The sequence below is a fragment of the Setaria viridis genome, chromosome 7, assembly GCF_005286985.2.
Source record: "Setaria viridis chromosome 7, Setaria_viridis_v4.0, whole genome shotgun sequence".
NCBI lineage: Eukaryota > Viridiplantae > Streptophyta > Magnoliopsida > Poales > Poaceae > Setaria > Setaria viridis.
The window spans coordinates 30,837,906-30,865,763 of NC_048269.2; the positions used below are offsets into that span (position 1 = coordinate 30,837,906).

Consider the following 27,858-nt stretch of genomic DNA (forward strand, 5'->3'; position numbering starts at 1 on the left):
TTTATTGCTTTCAGATCGTTTTCGCACTAGGGTGGTTAACTTGCCATGTAGCCGTCAAGGCACGTCCTGCCAGCTGACAAAAAGTCCGAATCACTTAAAACCGGTGAACTTCTCGGGCCGAGAACGAGCCAAGTCGCCCGCAAAATCTCGACCCTCGGATTGCGTGTGAACGGCTTGAATTATCCAGTAGGTCAGGCAATTTTGTGAAAAACTCCTCCTACTTTGTTAGAATTAACTCGGAGTCCAACCCACCTCTTAGGCATTTTTCGAAAAACTCCTTAGACTTTATAGAAATCAACCCGCTGTCCAGCGACCTCTTAGTCAATTTTCTGAAAACCCCCTCGAGCTTTATAGAAATGCCATTTATTAGAAAAACCGTCAAAACTTCCTGGGCCGATAACGAGCCACGTCACCCGCAAAACCTCGGGCGTCGGATCGCACATGAACGGCTCGGATTATCCAATAGGTCAGGCAATTTTGTTAAAAACTCCTCAGACTTTGTCGAAATTAACTTGGAGTCCAACCCACCTCTCATGCATTGTTTCAAAAAACCCCTTGGACTTTATAGAAATCAACCCACAGTCCAGCCACCTCTTAGGCAATTTTCTGAAAACCTCCTCGAGCTTTATAGAAATGCCATTTATCTGAGAAACTCTCGAACTATACCAAAATCAACCTGCAATCCGTTACATCGGTTATTGGTTGCCTCTACAATTCAAACACTAAAACACGTTCAAATTAAAAGGTGTTGAATATGAAAGTTATTCAAAATTTAAAAATGTACAACATTTTCATACACCAAATTTTCAAATCCGAAGCATTTTATGTAGATCTAAGGTCAAGTATTGGAAAAAAATCAGATTACATAGCTCCTCAAAAAACCGATCATTGCACTACCTTCCCTTTTAATTAAAGTCTTCAATCAATTAATATAATTTATCCTTAGTTAATTCTAAAAAAATGTAAATCAGTTGCCAATATCCAATGAATGATAAGTAGTTTAGAAGCTCGGGTGCCTTTCAAATTTGAATTTTATACAAACACACACCTGTTCTCCTCCTACCGATCATTATAAAAACTGTCAAAAACTTTCCAACCTGTACTTTTGTTTTCATCCAATAGCATGAATTTGGATATGCAATGCTCAAATTTCCTATACGTGAAATGTTCATCGCTGCTTCGAATACCTCCTCCTCATTCAATTCAACATATGTAGAGAAACGTTCATATCTCTGCTGCCAATGAATTAAAAGATAAACTTCAGGATCCAAAACGTCAAAAGGGATTTCTTCTACAATTGTTTTATCGATGTTGCAAGGATTACAAAGACTAACAAAACTCTTGTCAAGTCTTGACTCCCTCTTGTATTCTCTACAATTAGAACCTAAATTTCATTTACAAAATTGCCAACCCGGAACTACAGTCTCCACGGCTCCATCGTCCGTTTTCTCGATCCACTTAATCCCCATCTCCATGTCAATTGTGTAATCGTCTCCACCTCCATACATGGGCTACGCTAATACTACTCACAGGTCATCCACTGGACCAGCCCAAGCTGGCGCACCAACGTCGCGCCCCAGTTTTTCTAGTGACTTGCCTGAAAACTATTTCTTCTGACGGGATAGTGCTCCAATACCAATATATTAATTCGACACTAAAAACACAATGCAAATATACCCGTAGCGAACCAACAATTAACGCCGTGGTTTCTAGTTTTAGGCCTAAAATCAGCGCACCAGCCCGCCCATTAACCCAGTTGAGCCAGCAAATTTAGGCCCAAGTCAGGCCAGGCTCGGTCCGGGCGAATTTTCTGGGCATGCAAAACCAATGCCAAGCCCGGTGCTAAATGAGCTTCTGGCCGGGGGTTAGCCCGCCATGCTTGGGCTGGGCTCATCTTGCTCTGGTCTACTTCAAATAATCAAAGTTTGATCGAACTGATCGGAGTGACCATTTGTTCAAATCAAAAGATGCCAGTTGGGGTGCCGTTTTCAACCACCAACTCTAGTATGCTGGTGAATGGCGTTCGGAATTTCTTCCTCGGATAATTACGCTTACGCTGTTCTGCATGTGCACGGTGCAGAACGAGTGGTAGACTGGTAGCTCCTGGTAGTTAACCTTAAGCATGTGCCGTCAGGTGGTCAGACTTTGCAAACACAAACCAAAACCATGAGTTGTAATTGTCAATATGTAAATTGCTAATGCCTCAAATCTTTTGATAGACACTAAATTACAGAGAAAAAGAAAAGAGAGAGGAAATTACAACACCCCCCCCCCTCTCCCCGATTTTGCAAATGTTCTTTTCATTTACAATTTACAAATGCTGTGAAAACAACGGAAAAGCTCAAAAATATGCTCTTTCAACCCAAACATTTTGTTCTTCCCAACCAATTAAACATCAGGATCTGCTTACTTTCGAAAATAATTACACAACAATAGTGCAATCCAGACCATCAGCTTGAATTCAGCACAGCTTCCGAATCTCCTGCACCAACGCCTCCAAATCCGCGTACGAGCTCCCGCCTTCCTTCACCGCTCGCGCAGCCTCCGCGGCGAGCTCCTTGGCGCGTGCCCTCACGCCGCGGGCCTTCTCTCCGACCGCGTCACGCACCACGGCCGCGAGCTCCCCTGCGTCGGGCGCGACGCCGTAGCCCCCCGCGCACGCGCGCACCGCGACGCGCACCTCGTCCACGATCAGCCACGCGTTCGCGAACTGGTCGGCCGTCATGGGCCACGCCAGCATGGGCACCCCGGCGGCGGCCGCCTCCAGCACCGAGTTCCACCCGCAGTGCGTCATGAACCACCCCACCGCGGCGTGGCGCAGCGTCGCCAGCTGCGGCGCCCACCCGCGCACCACCAGCCCGCGCCCCGCCGCCGCGGTGCGCGCCTCGAAGCCTTCAGGAACAACGCCGCTGTTCCCGGTGCTCACGACCCAGAGGAACGGCACGGCGCTGCGCTCCAGCGCCTCGGCCAGCGCTGCCGCCACTGCCGGTGTCAGCACTGCCTGGCTCCCGAAGCACACGTACACGACCGAGCCTTCCGGGAAGGCATCGAGCCACGCGCTGAGATTGGCCGCCGCGACGGCCGCCTCCCCACCGCGCGTGCCGGTGGGGTCCGTCTCCGGCGCCACGGGGCCCACCGCCCAGATGCGCTTGAACCCCATGTCTTCCAGAGGCGCGTCCACGTACCTCCCCTCGAGCGCCCGGAAGGTGTTCGACACGAACGCCCAACTCTCCTGCAGGTTCCAGAGGAAGTTTTGCCTCACCGATTCGCGGACCTGGGCGACCTGCTCTTCGTGTCCGCCTCCGCCTTCCACGAACCACTTGTACATCATGGAGATCTCTCTCCACTGGTACGTCGGCTCGCCGGGAATCGCAGGGAAGCTGACGGTAAACTCGTCGCCGCACTCGGCAGGGCGCCTCACGAGGCGGCGGAACAGCGAGTGAGGGATGGCAGTGCCCAGGACGCCGGAAGGCGTGAACACGATCCCGGCGGCTCCGAGCTCGCGAGCGAGCGGTTGCGCCCATCCACAGAAGAAATCGGCGATGACGGCGACGACGGGGTCGGCGGGCTGCGACCTGGCCCAGGCGAGGATCGGCTCGCGGAGCGAGACGAGCGCGTGGACGAATACGGGGAAGTACTCCGGGGAGCATCCCCTGGTGCTCTCGAGGCCCGGGGGCAGGAACGTGTCGGAGGGGAACGGGAGGGTGAGCGGGCGGACGGCCTCGGGGTGCGCGGCGAGGAGAGGTGAGAGGAGCGGGAGGTTGGCCGGCGTGGTGACGACGGTGAGGCGGAGGCCGCGCGCGGCGAGCAGGGCGGCGAAGTCGAGGAGCGGCAGCGTGTGGCCCTGCGCCGTGAAGGGGACGACGAGCACGTGCGGCGCTTGGATAGGTGTTGCGGCTGCCGTCTCCTTCATGGCTGGGTGCGGTGTCGCCGGTTGGCCGCTGGTGAGCCTTGTAAATGCGAGCGGGTCCGGGTCCTATTCTATCAATTCGCGGTTTGGTCGATTGAATAGGGAGTGGGCAGTTGGATCGCGTTGTCCGGCCCGATTGGAAGATGGGCCGAAAATATGATGCGTGACTCATCGGGCCCACCATCCAGCTCATCTCCATCCAACTACCGGCGTCCTCCGCTCGCCGTCGCCGTCGCCGTCCTCGCCTGCGGCTGCTTCGCGCTCGCCCAGTCGCCCCTCGACCGCGCTGAGCGAACGGCATGGAGCTGAGCAGAGGCATTATCTCAGCTCCACTCCCGCAGCCAACGCTGCGGACGGCGCCCGCCCCGCGCCTCGGCCGCCGGCTTCCCTTCGGAGCCTTCTCACCGCCGCAACCGCTTTCCGATGTGGTGCGTGTTTCCGTTCCGTTTGCTCGGTCCTCGTGGCCTTCGTACAAATACTACGGTGATGGGTTCAGCAACTCGGTTCTCCTTCGTCTTCTGCAGCGAGAGCATGGATGCTGCGTCAGCAGGGCGCTGCGGCCGCGGCAGGAGTGGGTGGAGGGCTGGGTCCGGAGCAACGACACGCTCGTCCGCAGCCTGCCCATCCTCGTCGGCGGCGCCTCCCTCGTCGCTGTCCTCCTCAACCGTGCCGTCTCCGGAATTGCCGCCGTCGCCGACGCCTCCAGGTCTGCCCGCACTTGCAGTGCCATGAAATCGCTCGGTACCTCGCACCTGCGAACGCCCCGAATTGATGCGATTTGGGCACACTAATCGTTTGTTCCATACCCCTAGTTCGCAGTCGAGGGCCGACATATTGACCCTTGCTCTCTCCGTGACTGACATTCTTGCCGGCCTCGTTTGGTTGTCCATCCGGCCGAAATCCATTTCTCCGGTCAGAATTAAGATTTTGGACCACACATTCCCTATACTCTGAACCCATGTTTTAATTTGTTGAGTGATTTCTCAATTCTGAATTTGACGATAGGTGGTTCCTCGAGGTGTCGAATGCAAACGAGTTGGTCCTGGTGTGTCAAGTTCTGCTCTTCATGAACTACTTTGGTAACTGCTCTACTGATACACGGAATTTCTTCTTATTTACAATTAAAAAGCAACAATGGTTCAGAGAGATCTTGAATCATGACCCAAAAAATCACCTGAGTCCTGAGGTGCCACTGCTAGGTGTCACCCGTGTGCTAACAATAGCCCATTGTCTGCCAGTTGATTTTGGACTTAGAACAACTGCATGCATCTTTTCAGTAGTAATTCTGAAAATCTCCCCTGATAATCAACTGCCCTTTGCATACATATTTTATAGTGAAAGCAATGCGTTTGGGTGATTGATGATCGTGTGGCACTCTGCCTAAGACCACACATTCGTCAGCTATAATTTTGTATACTAACTGAAAGATATTGGAGATAACGAAATCTGTGCTTGTTACCATTAATTAGCATTATCCCACTTGTATAAATCCACGACCTCCTATATGCAGTTATACAAAGGGTTTCAGTTGGTGAAGTTAGCTATTCCTTATTTTTCTTACAAATAGGACATGGGATTCCCTCACTACTGCAACTTGTTGCAAATCACTGGTTGTTGTGTATGGAGGTAATTGCATTCTTCAAATTGGGGTTGCTGCGGGATCTCCTGAAGATGGTAATGCACTTACTGTGGATACACAAAAGTTCATCCAAGGCTCTCTTTACAAAAGTGCCATGGAATCCAAGAAGCGTGAGTATCTCTTATTTTACTTCGAAGGTTTTTCCATTTGTTTTCAGAAATTTCACCAGAGTCTTCCAGCAGAATCTTATCTGGCAAACCTTGCTTTGTATCCTGGAAGGTCTGAGTTGCCCTTCTTGCCTGCTAACACACAGGTGCTGATTCACTTTATTCTAGAGATGATGTTACATAGAAGCATATATTCGAGCAATGATACACTTTCTTATATGAATTGGAGTGTATAAAGGGCCTTCTTTTCATGTCCAGAAGCTGAAACCAAAATTCAGATGAAGGGATTATCTGAAATTTCTGGACCAAAACTTTTATTAACACGTTTTCTGTTCTATAGGCACTAATATTACAACCAATTGGTGATAAGGGAATTGCAGTTGTTGGTGGCGATACTATAAGAGGGTTCACTAGTATTGATCAGGTATGTCATTTTTTTCAATTGTGAATTTGTGATAGCAGCTTTTAGGATTTCTGTGTGAAGTGCTGTAGTTCCTGTTTTTGACCCTGAAACAAACCCCCTGCAGTATTGTTTGTAGCAGTGTATTCTGAAATGTTGGCAGTTGCATTCTTTAAATAGAGTACTAGAGTACTGTTTGATTAAATGGAGAAACAAATGTTCTGCTTTTGTGCGAGAATTGGGAGTTGTACTAGCTGTAGAGTGCATTTTCTTGTAAAAGTTCAGCTTACCATTGGAGGGTGACCCATCATCCACTTGTCCTTCCTTGCAGGCATGGATTGCAATGATCGCAGACAAGTTGGATGCCACACTGTCGAAGTCTTATAACCCTTAAGTACTGGGCAGATTATCGGATGTTTGGTTCACCATCGCCTGTCTCCTGCAAGTGAGGACATCGTCCTTGTCTGACGTGATAATTCATCAAGCATACATGTGGACGGCTGGACGCTGAATAGCCTGAACCAGAGCCCCTATAGTCAAAGCTCCAAATAGTGCATGTGCAGGTAGTGGCGAATTGGTGAAACTAACCTGTTCAGTTGGGTCTGGCCATCAGGTTTATCATTGTTTGGTCACAACACTGGGACTGCTTTCTGAAGAATTGATGGTTAGTTCAGGTCTCAATGTCTGACAAAACATAGCCACATAACTAATGGCTTTACGTGTGTTTGCATATATTCATTCCTTTTGAGTACACGCAAAGCAAGACGGCTAATGACATAATGTGTTGTTTTTTTTGCGTGTGTTTGCAATTTTCATTCATTCCTTTTCTTAGTATAATCACAGCAGCAAATAATGGCTCAAAGAGAACACGGTAGTGAAGCGGCGGATTTGTGATCCGTAGAGTGAGGCGGCGGTGGTTCGTAGTCTGTAGAGCACCCGAACCCTGTGCCAAAGGAAACACGATGCACTTCAATAACATGAGCACTGTCTCGACGTAATTTGTGATTAATTGAGCCAAATCCTTACCACTTTCACCTGGGAGAACTCAAACTGAAACGCCAGGCAACTGGTAGTATACAGATTCGTGAAAACAAAATTCAACGATGCTGGCGTCCAAACGTCCGATGGGAATTTTTCTACGGACGGTCCGTTGCAACATTAAAACAAAATATTTGCAATATCGAAAATCTATAATTGCAACATTGAAAAATATGCGAAAAAAATAATCACATCGTTCGACTCTGGGATAGAAAATTACCACCGCAACATGAACACTATGTTTCATGCAACATTCAAAACATGCATAAACAATAGTTGCAATCAATACTTAACCATTGCAATGTACTTCAAGAAAGATTCTGAACATCAGTTCTGTAGCATTACCGAACAAAATTTTCTAACGACAACCATATTTGGCAAACCACATGCCCGACTACGTCAGTCTAATCGAAGAATCAAATGCCCCCTCTAGGCAACCAGGCGATTAGCACACACCGCACGAGAACAGCAACGGATCGTGAGATCGGAGAAACGGACACTATTTCCTCGTACATGGGTACCAGTACTACGAGTCCACCCTCTCCAAAATTGGTTTCGCCGAGCTCTGACCAAACTGTTCCTCTCCAAACAGCTCATGATCACAGCGTTCTTCGCCTACAGTTCACTATCAACGACCTTTCAGCATCAATCTGTAACCAGAAGACCTCAGCATCTGGCACGAAATTCCTCATTCAACCACTGACACCTGTGCCTAGTTCACATGCTTCTTACTCTTTCTTTTCTTCTTTTGCTGATCCCCATCGGCATGTTCTTTCTTTGGTTCCGCATCCTCAGTAGGCTGTGGTCTCTTCTTTGGAACTTCGAACTGGTTGGGCTGGGAACTGTATACCATCTTCCGGACGTAGAAGTTCACCACATCTCCATTGTCACGCTTCATCAGCACATGCTTTTGAAGTCGCCCACCAGAGTCCTGCATGTTTCCAGTCATGTAAAAAAATGCAGATGGTTAATTGCCCAGTGATGATGAAACCCATAAGATGGCAGTAAAACCGTACAATCACTGACGTGCACCTCATCCATTCAAATTTTGAATTGAAATGATTAGGTGGTCATGTCTTCATATGTACCTTAGTCATTTGGCCATCCAGTGCTTCAAAAGCTTTCTCTACCTCATCTATCTCATTGAACAAAATACATGTAGAATAAAATTCACCTCGAATCCTTGAATCAATCTGGAAAGGAAAAGTGTTAGTTATAATGCATATGGGTACATGTTAGGTGAACAAGTAGCAACACTTTGAGAAAAAACCTTGTCATCAATACTGGGGTTCCCAGAGAAAACTTTGCACAGTTCTTGACAAGGCAGGTGCACCGGTATTCTATGAGCAAGCAACTTCAACGAATCAGACTCAGTTATTACCTAAGAAAGCATCACAAGAAGTCAGGTGGCATCATCAATAGTGATGGTGAGATTTAAGAATTTTTCTTCCTATTTTTGGCACTTACACTGCTTACGGCCACTTCAATGGGATCATTAAATCCATGCTTAAGCTTTGCGAGAACTAGATTCATTGCAGCTTCTGCGTCCTTTAAGCAATTATGTGGTTCGCCTTCTTCTTGAACAGAATACCCCAAAACAGACTAGAAGGATAAATAATAAAAAGGTTACATACCATGAAGTATCTTTGAAAAATAAGCCCGTTAAAAACAAAAGGTTGACCATAGAAAGAAAAATACACTGCATAGACAAGCCGCAAGCCCCCTATTATGAATAATGGTTTAAGTGGCACCACTTGACAAAAAACATTCTTCTGAAGCAGAAAGGTAGATAAGAAGTCGATGTTATGCTGTCACTGACAATACCTTGCACAAACTGTTTAAGGAAGCTGATGCAGTAGTAGGTAAATTGGCATACTTAAAGATGTAGGCTGTATCAATAACTTGAGAGCAATCAATCTTTAAGGCTGCAAAAGAGAAAAACATGGTAGAAATTGAATTAACTGCTACTGAGCAACAAAAAATGAAGCATGTTCAAATAAACACAAAGGACACATCGAATAGTTACATCAAATAGATCAGAAACGAAATAAATCACACCTTACCACATAAATCTCTATATAAGCTGTGGCCAATCAAAATTTTTCCTTTGGACAAGATCCTCTTCAGCGATTTCTAGAGAAGGAATATAGGCTCAATGAGACAAAAATCAAAGAAAACGCTTAAGAAGGTTAAAGACAGTATACCTGAACATCAACTAATGATGATGTGACTCCTTCTAGATCCTTCTTAGATACACCGGTGATGTGTGTTCTATAGTCAGTAATAGCTTTAGAAGGATTTACAAGTGTGTCCAGCTTCACCTGGAAAAGAAAATGGAGAGATTAGTGACTTCAAAACAAAGAAGGAACACTCTGGCATGATTCAAAACCAAGAACATCCCAAGGGAATATGAATTATGCAAGTTAGAAACTTTACAAATTCAGCTAACTTTTACAGCATAGTGACAAGACTTTGTTAAAGTACTATGTTGTGAAACGGCAGAATTCAAATAATTAATGCCCAGATAAGTCTGTGTATATTAACAAGCTTCTTATAGAAAATAGCTACTACCTCCAGATTGTTGTCTACAACACATACTCGGACCACAGCCTCAGTGCCATCATGGCAAAGGACCATCTCACAGTCAATTGCCAACATAGCACTTGAGCTCACCAAACTTGAGACATCTCCTATCCGCAACACTTTCCATCCCTGCAAATACCAGTAATAGCTGGTTATGGAGAAGTTTGAAATTTCTTCAACTACCGGACAAGCAATGTGAAAGCATAATGATTCATACAATATGGAGATGGGACTATAAATTGGTCTTCTGTTTTAGAATATTGACTAGCAAAAGCATGCCAGACAACTTGCAACCGCAGTCATCATTTTAACAATCATGAAGATATTGGACACTATTTAAGAGTTCGGCACAAAATCATAATTAAGCTATAACAAGGAAGATCACCAAGGAAAAGTGCAAAATCAACAAAGGGTTTGATTCTTATTTGCAGAATAGCATAAGCACAGTAAAGCTGGTACCTCTTGGTATGATGGGAAGCAATAATTTTTCCTGTACTCTGGGTGCTCTGCCGTCAGTTGAACAAGTTTCTGCATTGTGCATGTACATCAACACAAGAGCTGATCAGTTGATGTTAGATACCCACAGTGCAGGTTCTATTTTTATCTAACCCAGAAAATCCAAAATCATGGCCTAGTGTGCACATTACCTGCTCGGGAGAAACCTGGTCAGGAAAATCGTTCATATGCTGCTGCACATCACTTCTTTCCTTTTGACGCTTAACCAATTTGCCGAAGTACTGGAACCAAAAGGATGCGAGCTTCAAATTCTCAACGGCAGGACCAGGGTTCTTAAAGGCTACTAGATGCTAGTGAAATCAAACATACTGAACTGAATAGAAAAGAGGGATGACCTTTTGGAAATCCTTGGAGAAGGTTTGCAGGAAGGCGAGCAGCACATCCCTCGAGCGCTTCCTGGGGTCGCTTACTGAAGCGCCAAACTTCCTGTCGTTCCGAGCCAAGAAATCCTTCCACGCCCCATCGGAGCCTTTCAACCCGTTCTTCTGAGTGAACCTCACGACCTCAACGAGCACCTAGCATGGAGGCAAGTCAATCGAGCGGTAAGCAGAGTAAGGAAATTTGTCCGGTTTGGGATGGTGATGCTAGAGATGGTCGTACCTCTTTCTCGGCGGCGGCGAGCCGCTTGGCCATCGGACGACCGCACAGGAACCAAAAGCAGTGGTTGGTTCGGGGGGAGAGGAAGGACGAGGGAGTATCGGCACTCAGCGGGTGGTTGCTACGGGCGGCGGTCGCGTGTTCGCGTAGGCGGCGGCGGCGGCGGCGGTCGGGGTTTGGCGGCGGCACGGGGAAAACGGCCGCGAAAAAACCCTTCTTCGCGGCAGCGTAGCGCATATCTTAACCAGGCTGGGCCTAGTAACTTGAAGGCCCAGTATGGCCCAAGTATATATGTGGGCTTAATCCATAGAGGGCTATCCAAGCTTCTAAACATGGGCTGCCGCATCTACTCGAGAACACTCGAGAGGCCAATGATCTTTGGGCTGGATCAGTACACATTTCAGGTGACTTATACCGGCCCAGTCAAATTAGGGTATCTATCCTAATCTCTCTTTCTTATTTTTTTGTGAAGGGTGTTAATGTAATCTTTATCGCGGGTGATCCTGTACGAGTTGAGTTGACGTTTTCCAGCTGGCTTTCTTTCCCGTGACGACGCTTCACAGCTCTCAAGCGGAGGCGATGACTCAGCAGCGTTCTAGAGATCACGGGTGCGGTAGGCAGGGCGCCGCAGGTGTTTGAGCTGGACCCCAAATCTCCAATGCAAATCCAGAGCCTAGGACGATCATCTCTGACGTCACAGACACGATCACATATTCAGATCGCACCACCCAAAAAAAAAAAGGGAGGCGCGTCCGCACTGGAAGAAACAGTCGCGCGCGGTCTAAAAAGTCAGACGCCTAGCAGACACGAGTTTTTCATCGAGCTCGCTGCAGCTGCAAACACACGAGCACTACGGGCAGAGGGTACGTGGATTACGACACGGATCATCGATCTCTCGCTAGCGTGGCATCCTCGGCGCGGCAAGTCTGAAGCCAACCCTAACCCTGGATGGATATCCACCAGGACATGTCGTCGTAGCCCAGGTGCCAGCCTCATCGTGACAGTACAGCATGTCAACGCTCTGAAGATTGCATACGCGGTCCGTCTATTAGCCTTATCCCTCCTGCTTCGTCATTGGTCAAATCGCACGGGCAATTAAGCGTGCTTAGCTAACACCGATCGAAATAAAATCTCGGCAAGAATAATATTGCTAATTGCTTGCCGCGTCGATGATAACAACGCGAGGAACGAGCTCTGGCGTAGGCAATTAAGCTAAGCATACGCTGCGTCATGTACTGTACTACTAGCTATGCTTTGGCGCGATCGTGACGTGTCTTGCGGCCGTCTACGGCCACAGCAGCACCGCGTGCCGGCGTGCGTTCTCGCCGTGTCTCGTCGTGACAGTGCTGAAGAACGTGATCACGTCTAAATTCCTATTCCTAGTGGAGGGAGTAGAGTGTACGTCTTCATCCACGCATTACGGAGGAGATTCTTTACCGTTTTACCAAAGGATCTACCACCCGTCGATCCTCAAACGGTCCAGTAGATCCAGGCGCAGGCAACCCTGCGTACGTTGTCCTGATGGCTTGGAACTCGGTCACTCACCAAGTCACTGTGATCTGTGGCCAGCAAAACTGACGAGGGGATCCAGGAGGATCTTTGGCAGTGGGCGCAGCGGCCGACCTCCAACCTCGGGACCCGCGCGCACGGCATCCCAGGACGGCAGGACCACCACCAACACACGCCGCGCCGACGAGGGGTCCGGGAATCTCGCCGCGAGTCCTGTGGCCGCATTCCACTGCGCCGCCGGCCGGCCGGCCGACTAGGCCAGCCTGCCTAGCCCAAACGGACGGCCGCTGGCTCTTGTGCTGCCTGCGCGCGTCATGTGCCAGGCAAGCCGCATGTTCCTTTCTCCACGCCAAAAGGGCGCGGCGGCCCTGGGCAAGTGGGCAGCCTGTCGTGCAGCGGGCTCTGCTAGTGCTACCCTCTAACCTCTACTCGTAGCTAGTATCGTTGCATCTTTCAGTGCGTTCGTGCCTGAAGGCAGCAGCTACATTTTGGGCGGAGATGACAGTGGTATGAATAGACATCAGGGAGTGGATCTGAAGTTCTGAACAGTGCAGCTACAAGGGAATTCTGCCTGCAAAACAAGCATGCCACAAAGACATATGATCGTGAGTTCAATGAAGATTGCATTTTTCAAACAAGCGTGGGAGTCAGTGTTCAGTCCTCCTAAAAAAGGGTCAGTGTTCTGTGTTCAGTGCACCCGCTACAGCGGTCCTCGGAGATTAGAAAAGAAACTATAATAAACGCACTGTGTCCGTGCAAGTTGCAGCCGTTCAAAACGTAGTGGCAGAGTAGAGTACTTTCTTCAGTGGCGCCAACTCAGCCTGCTCAATTTTAATCTGATGTGATTAGATTAAATACTGCTCGAATTTTGTCATGGCTGATCAGAGGCGGCTGCTTGTCTTGTCCCTTTCGCCGATCTTATATTCAGCTCCGGAGAAGTAGGATCCACTAAGCATGATGGTCCGAGCCGAATGTCAGAACGGTGTACCTTTTTACTAGCTTAGAAATGGGGTGGTGGTACCTTCACAAGTGGTGGCACCACTAGCTGTCTAGCTCAATCCCGTTTTTTAGGAAAGAATAACCAGGTTATGCGGCCAATACAGGCTTGACAGAGTAGCTAAAGCTTGCATGCAAACAGAGTTAGTGAAAGTTACTGGGGTGAAATATCTCTAACAACCAAGTTAATCTGATTGTGATCTCTGGCTCCTGGAGATGCTCAAGGGCTGCTGCCTGTCGTCGTACTGGCCGTGCCCCCCGGGGAATGATCCGTTGGACGACGCTAGGGGGCAGGCAGGACCAGGACCCTGTGCTGCGCGTGGCGGTCCGTGTCCCCGGCGGCGCCTGTTGCCTCGGCCCCACAAGTCAGCCGCAGCCTCAAGCTCTCCTGGGCCCACGCGTCAGCCTCCAGAGCGGCGCCACGCTCGACGTGTGCCTGGAAGCTGCGCGCTCACTCTCACGTGCGCGCACCAACCAACCCCTGCTGTCCACAACAACACAAGCCAAGCGGCGAAAGATTCGAATCTCTCGGAGGGCCCACGGCAGGGCCCTTTTTCTTCCCAGCTCCTATGCGTCGTTTGAACGTTAGATTCCAAAAAAGATGCATGTAGGGTGATGGGTACCCTCTTGTCCGTGGCGACCTAGGTAAGATGCAGGCACAATACACGCCACACACAAGGATTTTAGAAGGATAAGCGGTATGGTCCCGGTGCTTGATGCAGTGGTTTTTGTTGCTGTTCTCAACTGCCAAGCTGGCGGTGTATTTTAGGTAAAAAACTAGATGCAAATAGTTCATCTGAATATAGCCCGGCCGGCAATGTCCATCGACATTATTTTCAGTGCGGAAAAGAAGGCCACGTCCGTGGCATTGAAAGGGAAATGACTGTTAGCAACTGTAAGTTTGACATAAGACAGCTCTAATCACAACCACAAGCATGTGATATTTTTGGAACAATGGCCCCATTTGGAAGTCGTAGTAGCACACTGACATGATGGGAGCATACCACAATGGATTACACGCCGCAACAACGACAACATGTCCCTATATATGGCTGAATCGTTGTTAGTTGAAAATCAAATGAATGTGAATATTATAAAATGCCTGATCAGTTTGATAGAGATGTCTAACCACACCCTAACAGGTCTCACACATTTCAGTGAAGTGTACTTGAAACAAAAGAAAATCGTAATTCAACAATAGGTGTGTGTTTTCTTTTTCAGAACCGTGAGCCTTTAAAGTCGCACAAGCACATGGACATGATAGCACACAACTAACAGTGACGACAAAGCCTCGGTGCATGTCATTTTACGATACAGTCGGTATCTCATGAAAATGAGACATAAATGGAAAATTCAAAATCTTCTTGTTTCAATAACTCCGCGCGTTGTGGAAACTGGATTGTAACCACACACTGTCTACCTATGAGAATATTCAGTTTTACTCTCTCACCCATGCTTCTATCACCGATCTTAATGCTAGGGATCAACGTACCGTGATCAACCTATATACTTCATGTGTATATCTTTTTTTTCTTTACTCCGTGGTTGATTTGTTGAAAATATGTACTCCCTCGGTTTTTAAATTTGTGACGTTTATGATAAAATAACTAGTTTAATTTTAACACCATATATTTTGAAAAAAAGCGATGGAGTTCGATACTAGGATTTTGATTCCTGATAAGCGGAGAGTGACTCAAAGGCACCGCCGTTGCACCACCACTACTAGGCGATAGAAAGCGGCCCCGTGTCCTTTTCACTTTCCCGAGCCTTTTCCAAGCATGATCTGCCGTCGACGGCCCCACGGTGGACCCAGGGGATCTGGAATCCGCGGATTCTTTAAATCGTAGCGTGACAGATGGGCCAGTGCTATGCGTTCTCCTTGGCAAGAGGAACCGGGCCGGCGGCCGCTGCCTGGCCTCTGTCCAGCTGCCCACCAGGTACATACTCCGGCAGCGCGGCGCAGGCGCGGCCGTGAACGTCGCATTAGTGCACTGCCCAATTCAAAAGCCGTTGCAGCCTTGGAGTTGCATAGGATGGTACACTACCAGTACCAGATAGCACTACAGCTCGTGTTGTCGCGGCGAAAGGGCTTGCAATAGCTGCACGACGTGTCGGCCTGCCGAGCTCGCAGGATCTTTTTGTGTAGTGCGATCAGTTTATACTGGGCGTGATGCTTGTAGCCTGAAATTAATGTCCATCGCAGCTTGCAAGTACTGTATAAACTTTCTTGAAATTTCACTTGGTGGAGCGCTCATGAAGGGGGCACGTCAATATGATAGGATACTGCTGGAAGATCGACAGCAACTGTTACCAAGCAATGAACATGTCCTGTGCCTAACCTTGCTTGATCTTGATGCTGTGAATGTCTGGCTATGTTAGCGCGCACGTACTTGATCCCCGGCGCACAATACAACTTGCCAACCTAATCCTCCAGCATATGCTCGATGATATTGGGTTGATTTTGAAAGATTCACCTGCCTATGCCTCATGCGTGGCGTCATTCCCATTCCAGGAAACAACACCCGGCATCGTCGTGAAGTTTCCTTTGGTTCTTTTCCTTTTCTTTTCTTTTCTTTTCCGGTGTTCCACTTGTTTCTTTTACATGCTGCATGCATCATGCACGCATGCAATTTCCTTTTGCTGACTGACTTGCACTAGAACGAATGTTCATTTGCAGGGAAGAAATAAAAATACCGAAGGACTCACAAAGCATGCTAGCTAGCTTGTGTGTGCTACCGGTTGATGCTGACAGCATAGTTTGCACAAGAAAAAAAAAAGCCTCACATGTTGGGCAAACTCTGATTGGCTGCTGCCTGACGAAATGACGTCTTCAAGTGCCCCTGTGTGCTCCGTGACGTTCTTTGTTGGGTCGAAACTCGAAAGGGATGCGACTGCGTGTCATAGATTCTTTTGGTCTGAAATTATCTTGGCACCTGAAAATGAGGGGTAAAAGGAATCTCCAAGTGTGTGGCAGTGGAAGGACACGTAGCTGTTGCTGAAATGCACACGGGATTCTGAGCGTTTCATTCAGATTCTTCAAACTTCTTGTCGATCCTACTACCGATGGCATTAAATCTGAAATCACACGCAGATCACGGGCATTATATTTTCATTAGTACAAAAATCCCTCGAGAAAATATCACTGCAAGTGAATAGGGGTCGTTTGCAAACTTCAGTAGAATCCAACAGTTCCTTTCAAAAGGTCACACAAGTTGCTATACATACATAAAACTTCTAATTAATATTTTTCTTAGGGTGCTTAACTGAAAATTTACCAGCTAGCAAAACTACTCCCCTTGCCAATTTATCACATATACTATTTTCCATTTTTTTCCTAACTAGTACCAATTCCACCTCCTAAGGTAGGTAAGACTCGCCCCATATGGTAATAATTCCAGCGAACTAAAAAAAACTTACAATCGACAGTGATTCTTGACCGATTAAATTACCAATTTAACGCCGCCCTAGTTACGGGATCGTGTTTAAAGAAAGCTAAACCTGATTAAAAATGGATTCGACAACAATCCAGCAGTGGAATCTGCACGCAATCCGAGGAATTAGCGCATAACGACGGCCCCGGGGCCAGAGATTCCATTGCCCGTGCGTGACCACAGTGCGCATCCGTCAGATTCCAACTTGCGTGCTGGCCTGCATGGATTCCACAAGCTCGGTCACCTCAGAATCGCACCCACCCCTGATCTTCTGCGCCGGTAACTCCGGCAGTCCGGCTTCCGGTCTGCTTCAGCTACCGGCAGTCAATTGAAGCGGCTTACTCGCAGCATTGGTCAATTTTGAATACAGAGTAATCTGTGCTGACTAATTATTTGTTTGATAATTTGACGATAGAAGTATGTTGTCAGCAAACTTAATTGGATCCCTAGTGAAGTAGTGTTGGGTAAATTCACGTGAAAGTAGACACTGAGTCGCTACCTCGATTTTTTCATAGTACTCCAAATTGCAATAAGAGTTGAGGAAAAAGGTACTACATTATTGTCCGCTATAGTTGCCAGGGGCCGTCGATGTTGAAGACGACACTGAAGCTTAACAAAGGAATACGCTAGCATCCCAAGGCCAAGGCAAACACCATCGCTTGAAAGCTTTGTGAAGAGCTGCAAAAGAATCCCGCTCAGACATACAAGAAAGAAAACATCATTGTGGACCATCTGCCAAGGTCATGCCCCTTGCCACCTTGGCCATGGATTCGAGGAAGCTGCTAGAAGACAACAAGACCAATTTTATCAACCTGCTTCCGCCTCCGCCTCGACCCTCACTGACCCCTTGCCGATGCCGGAATAAGCACCACCAAGGCAGGGACAAGATTGAAGGGGCTTATTTCACGGTGACGCCGACACCGCCTCCACCTCGCTATCGACGCCAAGGACATCTAAACTAGAGACACTATGACCTATCCTACATGCTGGGCGGAGAGCCACGACTCCTCCTCCCAACCAACGCCTAAAGGCCATTGGTGGCACGAGGGACCGGCGGTCTCGTCGTGAAACCTAAAACTCTCTCGGTTGCATCTTTTCTCATGTAGCAACGAGAGAGTTTGAGAGAGCAGCCCTTAGGATCCATCGTTGTCTTGAATTGTTTGGCTTCAAACATAGTCAATTCAACCAATTCTCATTCAGGATTGAGTCACACCGCACATGGTTTGCTAGTTTAGGCTTCCATTTACCAATAGATGTTAAGGATAGGCTTGAAAGAGTATGGTAGTATAATCAAATTTTTTTAGAGATCACGTTCCTTATAAAATGGCAATTTGCTTCCAGGTGGAACTATTTCCAACCCTGGCTGGATACAAGGCACGCAGATAATCCGCGCGCCGACTCCAAGCCAACCCGGGCAGCGGCCGATACGCCCGGGCCGGACCGGACCAGGCCACACAGTCAGGCCGGCGGCCGCTCCCGGACTTGAGATTCCCAAAACTCGCAAAGCGAAATCATCTCTCGCGTCCGGAGAAGAGAACACGCCTCGCCCTCGCCATCACCAGTCGCCACCCTCCCCGCCCCGAACCCCTATAAATACCCCGCCCGACCACTCGGCAATCTCCATCCTCACACCCTCCACAGAGCTTCACGCATTGCACGGGGGAGCCGAGAACCATCTCCGGAAGCTAGCGCCTAGACCAATCCACCTCGCTAGCTTCGGAGAGACATGGCGCCCTGGGCCATTGCCATCCACGGCGGCGCCGGTGTGGACCCGAACCTGCCGGAGCACCGCCAGGAGGAGGCGAAGCGCGTGCTGGCGCGGTGCCTGCAGGCCGGCGTGGACCTGCTGCGGGCGGGCGCCTCCGCGCTCGACGTCGTCGAGGCCGTGGTGCGCGAGCTCGAGACCGACCCCTTCTTCAACTCCGGCCGCGGGTCCGCGCTCACCCGCCGCGGCACCGTCGAGATGGAGGCAAGCATCATGGACGGCCGCGGCCGCCGCTGCGGCGCCGTCTCCGGCGTCTCCACCGTCAAGAACCCCGTCTCCCTGGCCCGCCGCGTCATGGACAAGTCGCCCCACTCGTACCTCGCCTTCGACGGCGCCGAGGAGTTCGCCCGTGAGCAGGTACGGTGGCCGCCCGCCGCCCAACTAATCTCCGGATTAATCTCCCGTGCTCGTTACTTTTTCCTGCATGAATCGTGCATGGCTTCTCTACCATGCGAAACCACCGCTACCGATTAAAGAAATATAATCATGTTTAATGAGAAAATTAAGAATTTTTTTACGATCCGGCGTAATGGCTGGACAGGAGAGAATGATATTTTGTTAAAAAGTCAATAAAAAATAGACTTTTAGATCGACACGTGTGGATGACGTGGGTGCAGTACGACCGGCTGCAAACATGCATGTGTCCAGCTGCAAACGTTTCTACTGAACGGCGGCTGGGGCCGTGTCTTGCAAGGTGAATCTTCGCTGGCCATGCAAAGATTCTATTTCTACAAGGCAAACGTCTGGTCATGTCTAGGAAAGTTGCATCGTAGCTTTTTGGCGGTTTATTGGTTAGGCGAAATCACTTGATTTGGATTGTCTTTTTCTTTGCCACCTTATTTGTTGTTGCAAGCATGTTTTGATTACCATGACATGGTCGACGCTTATCTAGCTTTACGTGGTCTAATGGAAATGCTTATATAGGACAGAGGTCTGTTTGGGTCAACAAGGCACGCAGCCTGCTTTGCATGTGTAGGCTGCATGCCTCGTAGCATATGCTGTTTTGCGTCTGGAAATTGTCATGGAGTCTTCTAGTTTTTTTTTCCCTGTACAATTGATGTTACTAGGTTTTAAAACACCATTTACCACTTGGTTTTCCAAATTGTTTTAGTTAGCACTTGTACCAACCAATATCTTTAGTCCTTTTGATTCGAGTCCTGGCTTTTTGTTTGTGCGATACACCAGCACGTGCGTGTCCCCCTTTCGTCCCCTGGTCTTCGGAGACAGCTGGGGACCATATACCACTTCTCTTCACATCACTTGAAAGCAACTGCGGCGTAATTTGTTCACCGTTGCCAAAGAAATCCGTCAAAATAAGTAGTTGGTCATTTCTTTATTATGTTTGGTTTTAAGCACGATTTTGTTCTGTTTTTGGAGTATTGTATTGCATACGTAGGATATTCATTTTTTTCATTTTAGATAGAAGTGAGTTTTTTTTTGTTAATCAATTGCGCACTTAGTCCTGGACAGTAGGAAAAGAGTTTAGAAGAAAACATTCGTCTCGTCGCGTCATGTACTTAGCCGCCTCGCACCCACCAACCCCTACCATTTTCTTCCGCTTTTCCCCTACTCTACAAGATTTGCAGGAAGCTTTGCTACGATATTTCCATTACCATTCCAACTTAAACTTGTCCTCCGGTGCAAAACTAAGAACCACAACCCTCCAAAGCTTTTTTTAAATTTTAAGAGTCAGAATTGTGCAGCACCCACCAACACCAGAAGCATTTGCTCAGGAGGGGGGGGGGGGGGGGGGGGGGGGCGACACCAAGGCACCGCACAACCATACTCTGCTTGTCTCTTGCGGAGACAATATATTTTTTTTCTGCATGCATGTGATTTCCTCGCGGGCCGCACATTCTTTTTTCACCTAAACAACAAGCAAGTGCGCGCGGCTGACCTGCTGTTCCACAGCTGTGGGCGACTCGTCACACAGTTCATGAACCTAGGAATCTAGGATGGCTCCCGTGCTCCACAGCCTCACGAGCCGTGGCCCTCTGTTTTTTCTGCTCGGAAATCATGTGCCTGCGCGGCCGTTGTTGGTGTGGGGGCAGCTGCCGAGGCCGCGCACCACGAAATCCAGGCGGGCTCCGGGACCAGCTAGCTCCACTTGCCCCTGTCCGGTCTCGCGCCCGAGTCTGTCGCCTCGCCGTGGTCCACCGGACCGGTCCGTGCCCAGCAACGAGATCCGATTCGCGTCGAATCCTCCAGATCTTGTGGTCATAGACTGTACCTAGAGCGGCGTTTTATAATACTAGCTACTGAAATGTTTCAAGGATTAGTCTAACAGCCTTTTTGAAATCTTTAACCTGATTTCTGATGTTGATTTGATCATCTTGTAGGGCCTTGAGACTGTGGACAATAGCTACTTCATCACCGAGGACAACGTCGGCATGCTCAAGCTCGCCAAGGAGGCCGGCACCATCCTGGTTCGTTCTACAGTCATCTGATCAATCGGCATCGATCGTGCATTCAAATCAGCAGTGAACTGACCATTGTTCATCATTTCCCGTGCATGCAGTTTGACTATCGGATCCCGCTGACCGGGACGGACACCTGCAGCTTGCAGGCCGGTGCGGACAGCAACCACAACCGCAACGGCATGGTGATGAACGGGCTCCCCATCAGCATCTACGCCCCGGAGACGGTGGGGTGCGCGGTGGTGGACTCGAACGGCTTCTGCGCGGCGGCCACCTCCACGGGCGGGCTCATGAACAAGATGACGGGGCGCATCGGGGACTCGCCGCTCATCGGCTCGGGCACCTACGCCTGCGACGCCTGCGCGGTGTCGTGCACGGGGGAGGGCGAGGCCATCATCCGCTCCACGCTGGCGCGCGACGTCGCCGCCGTCATGGAGTACAAGGGCCTGCCGCTGCAGGAGGCCGTCGACTTCTGCGTCAAGGAGCGCCTCGACGAGGGCTTCGCGGGCCTCATCGCCGTGTCCAAGACCGGCGAGGTCGCGTACGGCTTCAACTGCACCGGCATGTTCAGGGGCTGCGCCACGGAGGACGGCTTCATGGAGGTCGGCATCTGGGAGTGAGCGGGATGGAGCGGAGCGGAGCTAGGCGTTGCGTGCGTGCGCGTGGCCATCTTGCGATTGCCATGTGGTTGGTCTCTTGGTCAGGGCCGGTCGTCGGTATTGGCTTAGTGGTAGTGGGCTAGTGATTGGAGATTGGATTTCGGGTTAATAAGGACGATCGTCATTGTGATGGTATTGCCCTGGAAATAAAAATGTGAAAAGTTATATGGCTTCTGAAATATGCTGTTGGCTCCTTTGTTCAGACTGTCTTCTTTTTCGTGGGTGTTTATGGTTGGTTGTTCGGGCTGAGGATTAATCCTGGTTTTGGCCCAACACAACTTTCTCGGGCTGCTGAGGCTGCTCGCTAATTTATGTGTTCTGGGCTAAGGCTTACTTGCGGTGGTGCAAAAAATAAAAAAAAAAACAATCACCTCCGCCAGCCTTTGGATGGTGGATCAACAGCCCATATTAATCCCTGCATTTTTTTTCCAACCTTCCACTATCTGTAAGCAATAACGGGTCCGCATTTTCTTTTGTGCGTGCCCGGTAAGCATAATGTAAGTTTCGGACCCGTTTAGCGTATTTGGGCTGCTCTGGACTGTTAGCACAGCAGCTCCCTACCCCAACCTTTTAAGCGCTGAAATGGCCCAATGACGCCAACTGTCAATGTATATATTTTCAAATTTTGAGGAAAGAAAGGAACATCCATTTCACACAAACATACAACATATACACATAGACAATCTATTTTGGGCATATACATATGCCCAATATTTCGCAGTAAAAGACTACAGAAGCTTGTAACCTATTTTGAGCATTTTTAACAAGGACACAGATTTTGAATTCTGCACAAAACAGCAGGAGTTGTGTCCACTTGGAACTCAATGGCATAGAGCAACAGGAGGCACGACCAAAATAGGGTCACCTGTTCCATCAGCAAATTGAAAAGTTAGCCATCAGAATAAATCTACCACAATAATAGATAATAAAAAAGTTTACTCCAAAAAGGTATAGGAACTTGTAGCAATATAACACCAACACAGATTTATACAAGAAACTATAGCAACAACGCAAAAAAAAAAAAACACTGCTAGTCTGCTACACAAGGTGGAAAATCTAGTAAATCTTTAGTCATTTTTTATATAAAGCTAGTATTTTATTTAATCTGTCTAAAATACAATTTCTAGTCTTGCATATATGTGGCTTTTACACTAGTATGATGCATTACTCCAACAGCTATTGTCTTCATTTACAATCCATTGGAGCTGACAACAATGTTGAGCAATACTTTGCATATGTATCAGATTTTTGCAATCTGTAGAAAATGAAGTCAGAAAATAAAAAACCCACTTGATAACAAAAATCGTTGAACTCTCCATCCATGCCTATCCACCAGCTACACTTATAAGCAACAAAAAACGCAATGTTGGTCCATACTACCAGTCTATCACAGAACATGCAGTCCAAGAAAACACACAATGAAGAGAACTGTTCTTCACCTGATGATTCAGGAAGGGGCGGTGATCTTTCCTACAAATTTTTCTCCCCTCAATGAACCCTTGGCTGCAACTCAGAAGGAAACATAGATCGGGGAAAAGAAAAGGGACAGTGGGGGGCTTAATCCCCATTTGATTAAAAAATAAACACTATGGATAGATCTAATAAAGTTGGCATATAAAGATTGAAAAAAGAACAAAAAACCACAATGAAAGATATGTTCTTCACCTGATGATTCAGGAGGGGACTGTCCTCTTTCCACAAAGGTTTCTCCCACCGTCCCTCAATGAATCCTTGGCTGCAACTCAGAAGAAAACATAAATCAGAAAAAAATAAAGAAAACAAAAGAAACACATCTGTATGTGTTCTGGAGTAATGTTAGAACTCTATACAGTAACAAGAAAGAATTAACTAGAAAATGGGAAAAAAAACAACACACCTGCCTGAGAACATTGTGCACCTGAAAAAAGTCACCATATAACCTGCAAGATGTATTGCATTTTCAATACATATTAATGCTATATGATGCTAAACTAATTTGGCATTGTTTTGTATACTACACAACATATTAATTCTGAAACATATCATATTTAAGTTTACAAAACATGTAGTGCTTGAAAAAACACAAAGATATGCAGTTTGAAAAATGAAGAGATCTTATAGTATGTTTCTAAACTAGAACACCTATTCCTGTTAGAGAACTTTGTGAGATCTAACACCTTTCATATACAACTTGTTAATCCTCGGTAATGCCATGTTTTCTGATAACAAAAACAAAGAATAATATATTTCAGGGAGGGGGATGACAGATTTTGAGGGGATGAGGCATCGATCAATGTTGCTTGGTGTGTTTCAAACATATAGAGATTATATTTCTGGTGGCACATCAATTGCCCTAGTATGATTATTTTCAAAATGGGTTTGTTTCATGAGAGTATTGCAGTGCATTTGACAAAAAAAGATACATGTGTGATGAATGTGAGGAAAAAAGTTTGTATATGTTTATTTGTTCCCTACGGGCCAATAGTGGTAGTGATAAAATGTTTGGCAACACAAGTGCAAGAGAACTTGGAGGTCCAGTGGGTGGAGGCGTCTCTTTATAATTGCTTTCTCAAGTAGTTTAGCTTGGAGCATTGCCACATTGTACATACCTTTTTCATTTCTGCGCAGCAAAGTACAGCGAAAAATGCTGAGGAGGGGGTGGAATCATTTACATATGCATCAATGTTTATAATCAGTATCCTGCATGCATAAATCAATAATTTTCTCAGGTTTTTGGAGAGAAGCAAATGCATTTTCTTTAGAATTGCATTGTACAAAACATAAATAATGATAATTGAAACTCTAAAAATTTTAGGTGACAGTAAACAAAAGGTTGCCAGAATTGGCTGCTACAAGTAACTGTGGAGTGTGCAAGGGATGTATGGACTATGGACGAATGGAAGTCAATACAATGTGCACGGGTGAATTAATAGAGAAATAAGAGCATATAGCGAGGATATTTGATAAATTTAAACAAATAGCTTTACTTAGACGTGTTTTTTGGTATGGGAGCTTATGGAAAAAGAACAAAATGCAGGAAAATACATCTAACTTAGAAAAAAATGTTTGTGTTTTTCCCACAACTAGAAAAAACTACATGTAGCTTTTTTAAAAACACAAAAATAAAAAAGTTACATGTAATTTTTTTGGAACACGGAATTTTTGGAACACAACAAATAAAAAAAGTTACATGTAAATTTTTTGGAACACAACATATAAAAATGTTACATGTAAATTTTTAGCCTAGGGTGGCAAAGAGAAAGTACTATGTACTGCCAAACACATGGCATAGTTCTTCAGTGGTACGATCCTCAATGTTTGAAAATGCTGTTTCACTACCATTTCAAGCTAAGAATAAAAGAGATTCAAAGATAGAAGCTCAATAGTATATTAAAATATGATGCTGAATGGGAGAAAAAAATCCAGTTTCTGGTGGGCCATTTCAAACAAAACATACTTAAAGAGCAAACATTACAGTAATATTCCCATGGCATTGAAGGACAGCAATGTTTTTATGTAGCAAATTTATAGAACTTTAACTAAAATATTCAGTTCATCACTATTGCTTAGAGGTCTGGTAATAGTATACCTCTTCTTTTAGGAGTTTGTGGAGTTCTACACAGCAATCAGCAAGCCTTCGCGTGTGGACTATCAACCATCCAAACTAGCCCATCAGTCTGCTCAAAGTAATTTGTAGCTCCAAATAAGACCAGATAGTCTTTCTGTCCCCCAAAGTCACATATGTTCAAAGAGTATCTGAGACAACCACCAAATTAAAGTAATTAGTCAGACCCACCTGCAGTAACATGGAAAAAACATGATTGCCACAACAGAAATGAACTACTATTTATAGTTAAAGATCAAAAATTGATAAGTACAACAAAATGGGAGGACAAGTGGAAAAGATAGAAACTCAATGAATAAAACAAGGAGGATGATATGCAGGTAAAAACAATTGACAGTATATTGGTATTTATTTACATTACAGATAAAGCGCATATATATCCATTTCTCTGAAGACAATATGGCAAGGACGTATTAGAATGTGGTAATAGAGAATCTTGTAAAAGCATCTTTTGGATTTCTTTACTTATTTTAAACTGCACATAAAACATTAAATAAAAGGCTTGACTAAATTGAGAGGAACCACCGAACCAATCGAATCCAAAATGAGAAAGGAGAAAAGATAGGTTGACAATATCACCGAGATGAGGAACGGGAAAAGGGGCTTTCTCACCGGGGAGAATTTCAAACAGACAGGTACATTAAACACAAGATCTTGCAGTGTGCTCTAGATGTCACAACATAGATAGGTACATTGACCACAAATGTGACACTAATCAACCACAGATTCGGAGCTAATAGAGCTATAACCAGTAATTAACGGAGTATGTATCCCCAAATCAAAATCCTTAGAGACATCAAATTAGCCATTATTAAATCAAACTCACATTTTATGGCTTATATCCTACTTGGCATTTCGGAAATGTTATCTTTTAAATTTACAAATCTCCAAATCTTTAAATTTTAGGTACACTTGTAATCTAAAAAATCCATTTATGTTAACTTGCAAAAAAGAAAAACAAGTTCCTATTTCAGGAGTTATACAGTGTATAACAACAAGGACACCTGTACAATGTATAATAATAGAGTTATAATGATGCACACTTGAATGATGAAACACAAGATAGGTGAGTAGAATTAGTAGTCAGAAAAATCATAAAGGTAATGCAGATTATAAAAGGCCCAGTTACATTTTGACAATTAAATATTGATTTTTAAATCTTATATTTAACAACATAAAAACATAAGTGCAATAGTATCGATCTTTTTAGAAAAGATAAAGTCAATGTACTAACCAAAGACCCTGCTTCTGCAGCTGAGATGAGATGCTGGACCGGACGAACCTAGTCATCCTTCCTCTGTAAGTACCTTTGTTTAGCTCTGTTATAACTGTTTAAAAAAAGTGCAATTGATGTCAATTGAAAAATGCTGATAAACATATTGTGGAAGGAGCATTTAGGTTTCTAGAAATTAAGCAATCCAATTTGGTAACCAGCAACTTGGAATCCTTAGAGTGGAACTGAAATAAAACCTGAATTAGATATTTTCTTGAATCTGCTTTAGTTTAGAGAACATACACAATGCTGAAAATTCTTTAGTTTAGGAAGTACACGTATAGAAAAAAGGTACTCCATTGATGTCAACTAGGACTATTAGAGCAAAAGTTAAAATTAGTTTAACTGATCTCAATGCAACTGAAATACGGTCATGAAGATCAAAAATTACTTTGTCTGGTCAGTCCAAGTCAAAAAAAATGATAGTTGAACATAAGAAATCACATTGAATTTTGATATCCGGATCACAAAAACAGTCGTGAAAAGTAAAAAGGAACCTTAGATATTTCGCTTAATATTTCCTATTGTTAATTGATGGGCCCAGTTAGCAGTAGCCAAGGGCATCCCAGATATGCAGAAAGAAACTTCTTGTCAAGGTAGCACCTGACCTAACTACTCACCCACACAGACAGACACACTGCAACATCGGTAACCTTCCATTACCTTCCATTGTTTCTACCAACAAACGAAGCTTTCCTTACAGCTAGCCAACTTTCTAATTCCCTGTTTCACTAGGTGCTACCTCCCAACAGAACACAACTTACCAAATCCTTTTGCTAACAGTGTACAAATGGAATCTAGCAGAACACAAATCACATATAATAGGACCACGAATCCCCAAAATTGAACACAAGCAGACTGCAGACTCCAAGATTTAACCTATTGGACCACTAAATCAGCAGATGTATTCCAAAAATCAAACATACAAACAGCAACTCGAGGCACAAGCCAGTGAAAAATTGACAAATCGAAACCTAGCAGAACACAAACCGAACCATGACCAAGAAGTAAACGCTACCTAATCGCCATACACAGACACCATAGCCATACACAGACACTGAACAAACCCTGAGCACAAACAGATCAGGGAACCCCAAACACGATCACGAGCCTACCGTAAAACCCTAGAGAATCCTAGTTAGTCACTGGGTAGACCACATACCTGTGGAAGATGCGGGGCGCGGGGCGAGGCCCGAAAGCAAGTAAACGGGCACACAAACTCGCGACACGAGTTGATCTGCTCCATCTGTTGCCAATCCGACGGCTCTGCGAAAAATGATTGAGAGAAAGTCAAAAATCAAACGTTTGATGTCTAGCAAATCTCAAAAAAAAACGTCTACACTTCGCTGCCAAACAAAAACGTCTTGCGGTGGTGCAAAAAAAAAAAAGCTTTCTAGACTTCGAGGCCCAAACA

At 46.2% G+C, this 27,858-nt stretch overlaps 4 protein-coding genes and 1 long non-coding RNA gene across 8 annotated transcripts; 2 read left to right on the top strand and 3 right to left on the bottom strand.

Annotated features, from left to right (window-relative positions):
* Positions 1-2,188: 2,188 nt before the first annotated feature.
* LOC117864970 (flavonol 3-O-glucosyltransferase UGT89B1) lies at positions 2,189-4,013 on the bottom strand. Its single transcript, XM_034749028.2, has one exon. The coding sequence runs from the start codon at positions 3,911-3,913 to the stop codon at positions 2,462-2,464; it is 1,452 nt and encodes a 483-aa protein (XP_034604919.1). The 5' UTR covers positions 3,914-4,013; the 3' UTR covers positions 2,189-2,461.
* An 18-nt stretch (positions 4,014-4,031) lies between these two features.
* LOC117864973 (protein COFACTOR ASSEMBLY OF COMPLEX C SUBUNIT B CCB4, chloroplastic) lies at positions 4,032-6,848 on the top strand. Of its 3 annotated transcripts, XM_034749032.2 has the most exons (8): positions 4,032-4,338; positions 4,435-4,616; positions 4,723-4,822; positions 4,916-4,989; positions 5,478-5,659; positions 5,732-5,802; positions 5,997-6,080; positions 6,388-6,848. In XM_034749032.2, the coding sequence occupies exons 1-8, from the start codon at positions 4,210-4,212 to the stop codon at positions 6,448-6,450; spliced, it is 885 nt and encodes a 294-aa protein (XP_034604923.1). In that variant the 5' UTR covers positions 4,032-4,209; the 3' UTR covers positions 6,451-6,848. The 3 variants fall into 3 exon arrangements, with proteins under 3 accessions (XP_034604923.1, XP_034604924.1, XP_034604926.1); XM_034749033.2 differs by lacking the exon at positions 4,723-4,822 and having other exon boundaries at positions 5,537-5,659; XM_034749035.2 differs by lacking the exons at positions 4,723-4,822; positions 5,732-5,802.
* A 508-nt stretch (positions 6,849-7,356) lies between these two features.
* LOC117864971 (small RNA degrading nuclease 1) lies at positions 7,357-10,995 on the bottom strand. The gene is made up of 12 exons (XM_034749030.2): positions 10,794-10,995; positions 10,529-10,708; positions 10,325-10,414; positions 10,137-10,205; positions 9,666-9,806; positions 9,299-9,415; positions 9,158-9,227; positions 8,919-9,019; positions 8,562-8,696; positions 8,365-8,475; positions 8,183-8,287; positions 7,357-8,025 (listed from the first exon to the last, which is right to left on the bottom strand). The coding sequence occupies exons 1-12, from the start codon at positions 10,824-10,826 to the stop codon at positions 7,807-7,809; spliced, it is 1,371 nt and encodes a 456-aa protein (XP_034604921.1). The 5' UTR covers positions 10,827-10,995; the 3' UTR covers positions 7,357-7,806.
* Positions 10,996-18,337: 7,342 nt separating this feature from the next.
* On the top strand, positions 18,338-21,746 carry LOC117864972 (probable isoaspartyl peptidase/L-asparaginase 2). Its single transcript, XM_034749031.2, has 3 exons — positions 18,338-18,848; positions 20,831-20,917; positions 21,010-21,746. The coding sequence occupies exons 1-3, from the start codon at positions 18,453-18,455 to the stop codon at positions 21,526-21,528; spliced, it is 1,002 nt and encodes a 333-aa protein (XP_034604922.1). The 5' UTR covers positions 18,338-18,452; the 3' UTR covers positions 21,529-21,746.
* A 412-nt stretch (positions 21,747-22,158) lies between these two features.
* Positions 22,159-27,751, bottom strand: LOC117864974 (uncharacterized). 2 transcript variants are annotated; one of them, XR_011898714.1, is made up of 8 exons: positions 27,607-27,751; positions 26,406-26,499; positions 25,136-25,302; positions 24,156-24,246; positions 23,444-23,486; positions 23,233-23,302; positions 23,007-23,070; positions 22,159-22,432 (listed from the first exon to the last, which is right to left on the bottom strand). It is a non-coding gene; the product is annotated as an uncharacterized lncRNA (long non-coding RNA). The 2 variants fall into 2 exon arrangements; XR_004642411.1 differs by lacking the exon at positions 27,607-27,751 and having other exon boundaries at positions 26,406-27,600.
* Between the last annotated feature and the right edge of the window lie 107 nt (positions 27,752-27,858).

Excerpts from the sequence above, each read along its gene's own strand:
- LOC117864970 (XM_034749028.2), bottom strand. The coding sequence starts at position 3,913 with ATGAAGGAGACGGCAGCCGCAACACCTATCCAAGCGCCGCACGTGCTC.
- LOC117864973 (XM_034749032.2), top strand. The coding sequence starts at position 4,210 with ATGGAGCTGAGCAGAGGCATTATCTCAGCTCCACTCCCGCAGCCAACG. Across the intron at positions 4,339-4,434 it reads CGCAACCGCTTTCCGATGTG|CGAGAGCATGGATGCTGCGT; the intron begins GTGCGTGTTTCC and ends CGTCTTCTGCAG. Across the intron at positions 4,990-5,477 it reads GCTCTTCATGAACTACTTTG|GACATGGGATTCCCTCACTA; the intron begins GTAACTGCTCTA and ends TCTTACAAATAG.
- LOC117864971 (XM_034749030.2), bottom strand. The coding sequence starts at position 10,826 with ATGGCCAAGCGGCTCGCCGCCGCCGAGAAAGAG. Across the intron at positions 10,206-10,324 it reads ACCAGGTTTCTCCCGAGCAG|AAACTTGTTCAACTGACGGC; the intron begins GTAATGTGCACA and ends TGCACAATGCAG. Across the intron at positions 8,026-8,182 it reads TGGATGGCCAAATGACTAAG|GACTCTGGTGGGCGACTTCA; the intron begins GTACATATGAAG and ends GGAAACATGCAG.
- LOC117864972 (XM_034749031.2), top strand. The coding sequence starts at position 18,453 with ATGGCGCCCTGGGCCATTGCCATCCACGGCGGCGCCGGTGTGGACCCG. Across the intron at positions 18,849-20,830 it reads AGGAGTTCGCCCGTGAGCAG|GGCCTTGAGACTGTGGACAA; the intron begins GTACGGTGGCCG and ends ATCATCTTGTAG. Across the intron at positions 20,918-21,009 it reads AGGAGGCCGGCACCATCCTG|TTTGACTATCGGATCCCGCT; the intron begins GTTCGTTCTACA and ends CCGTGCATGCAG.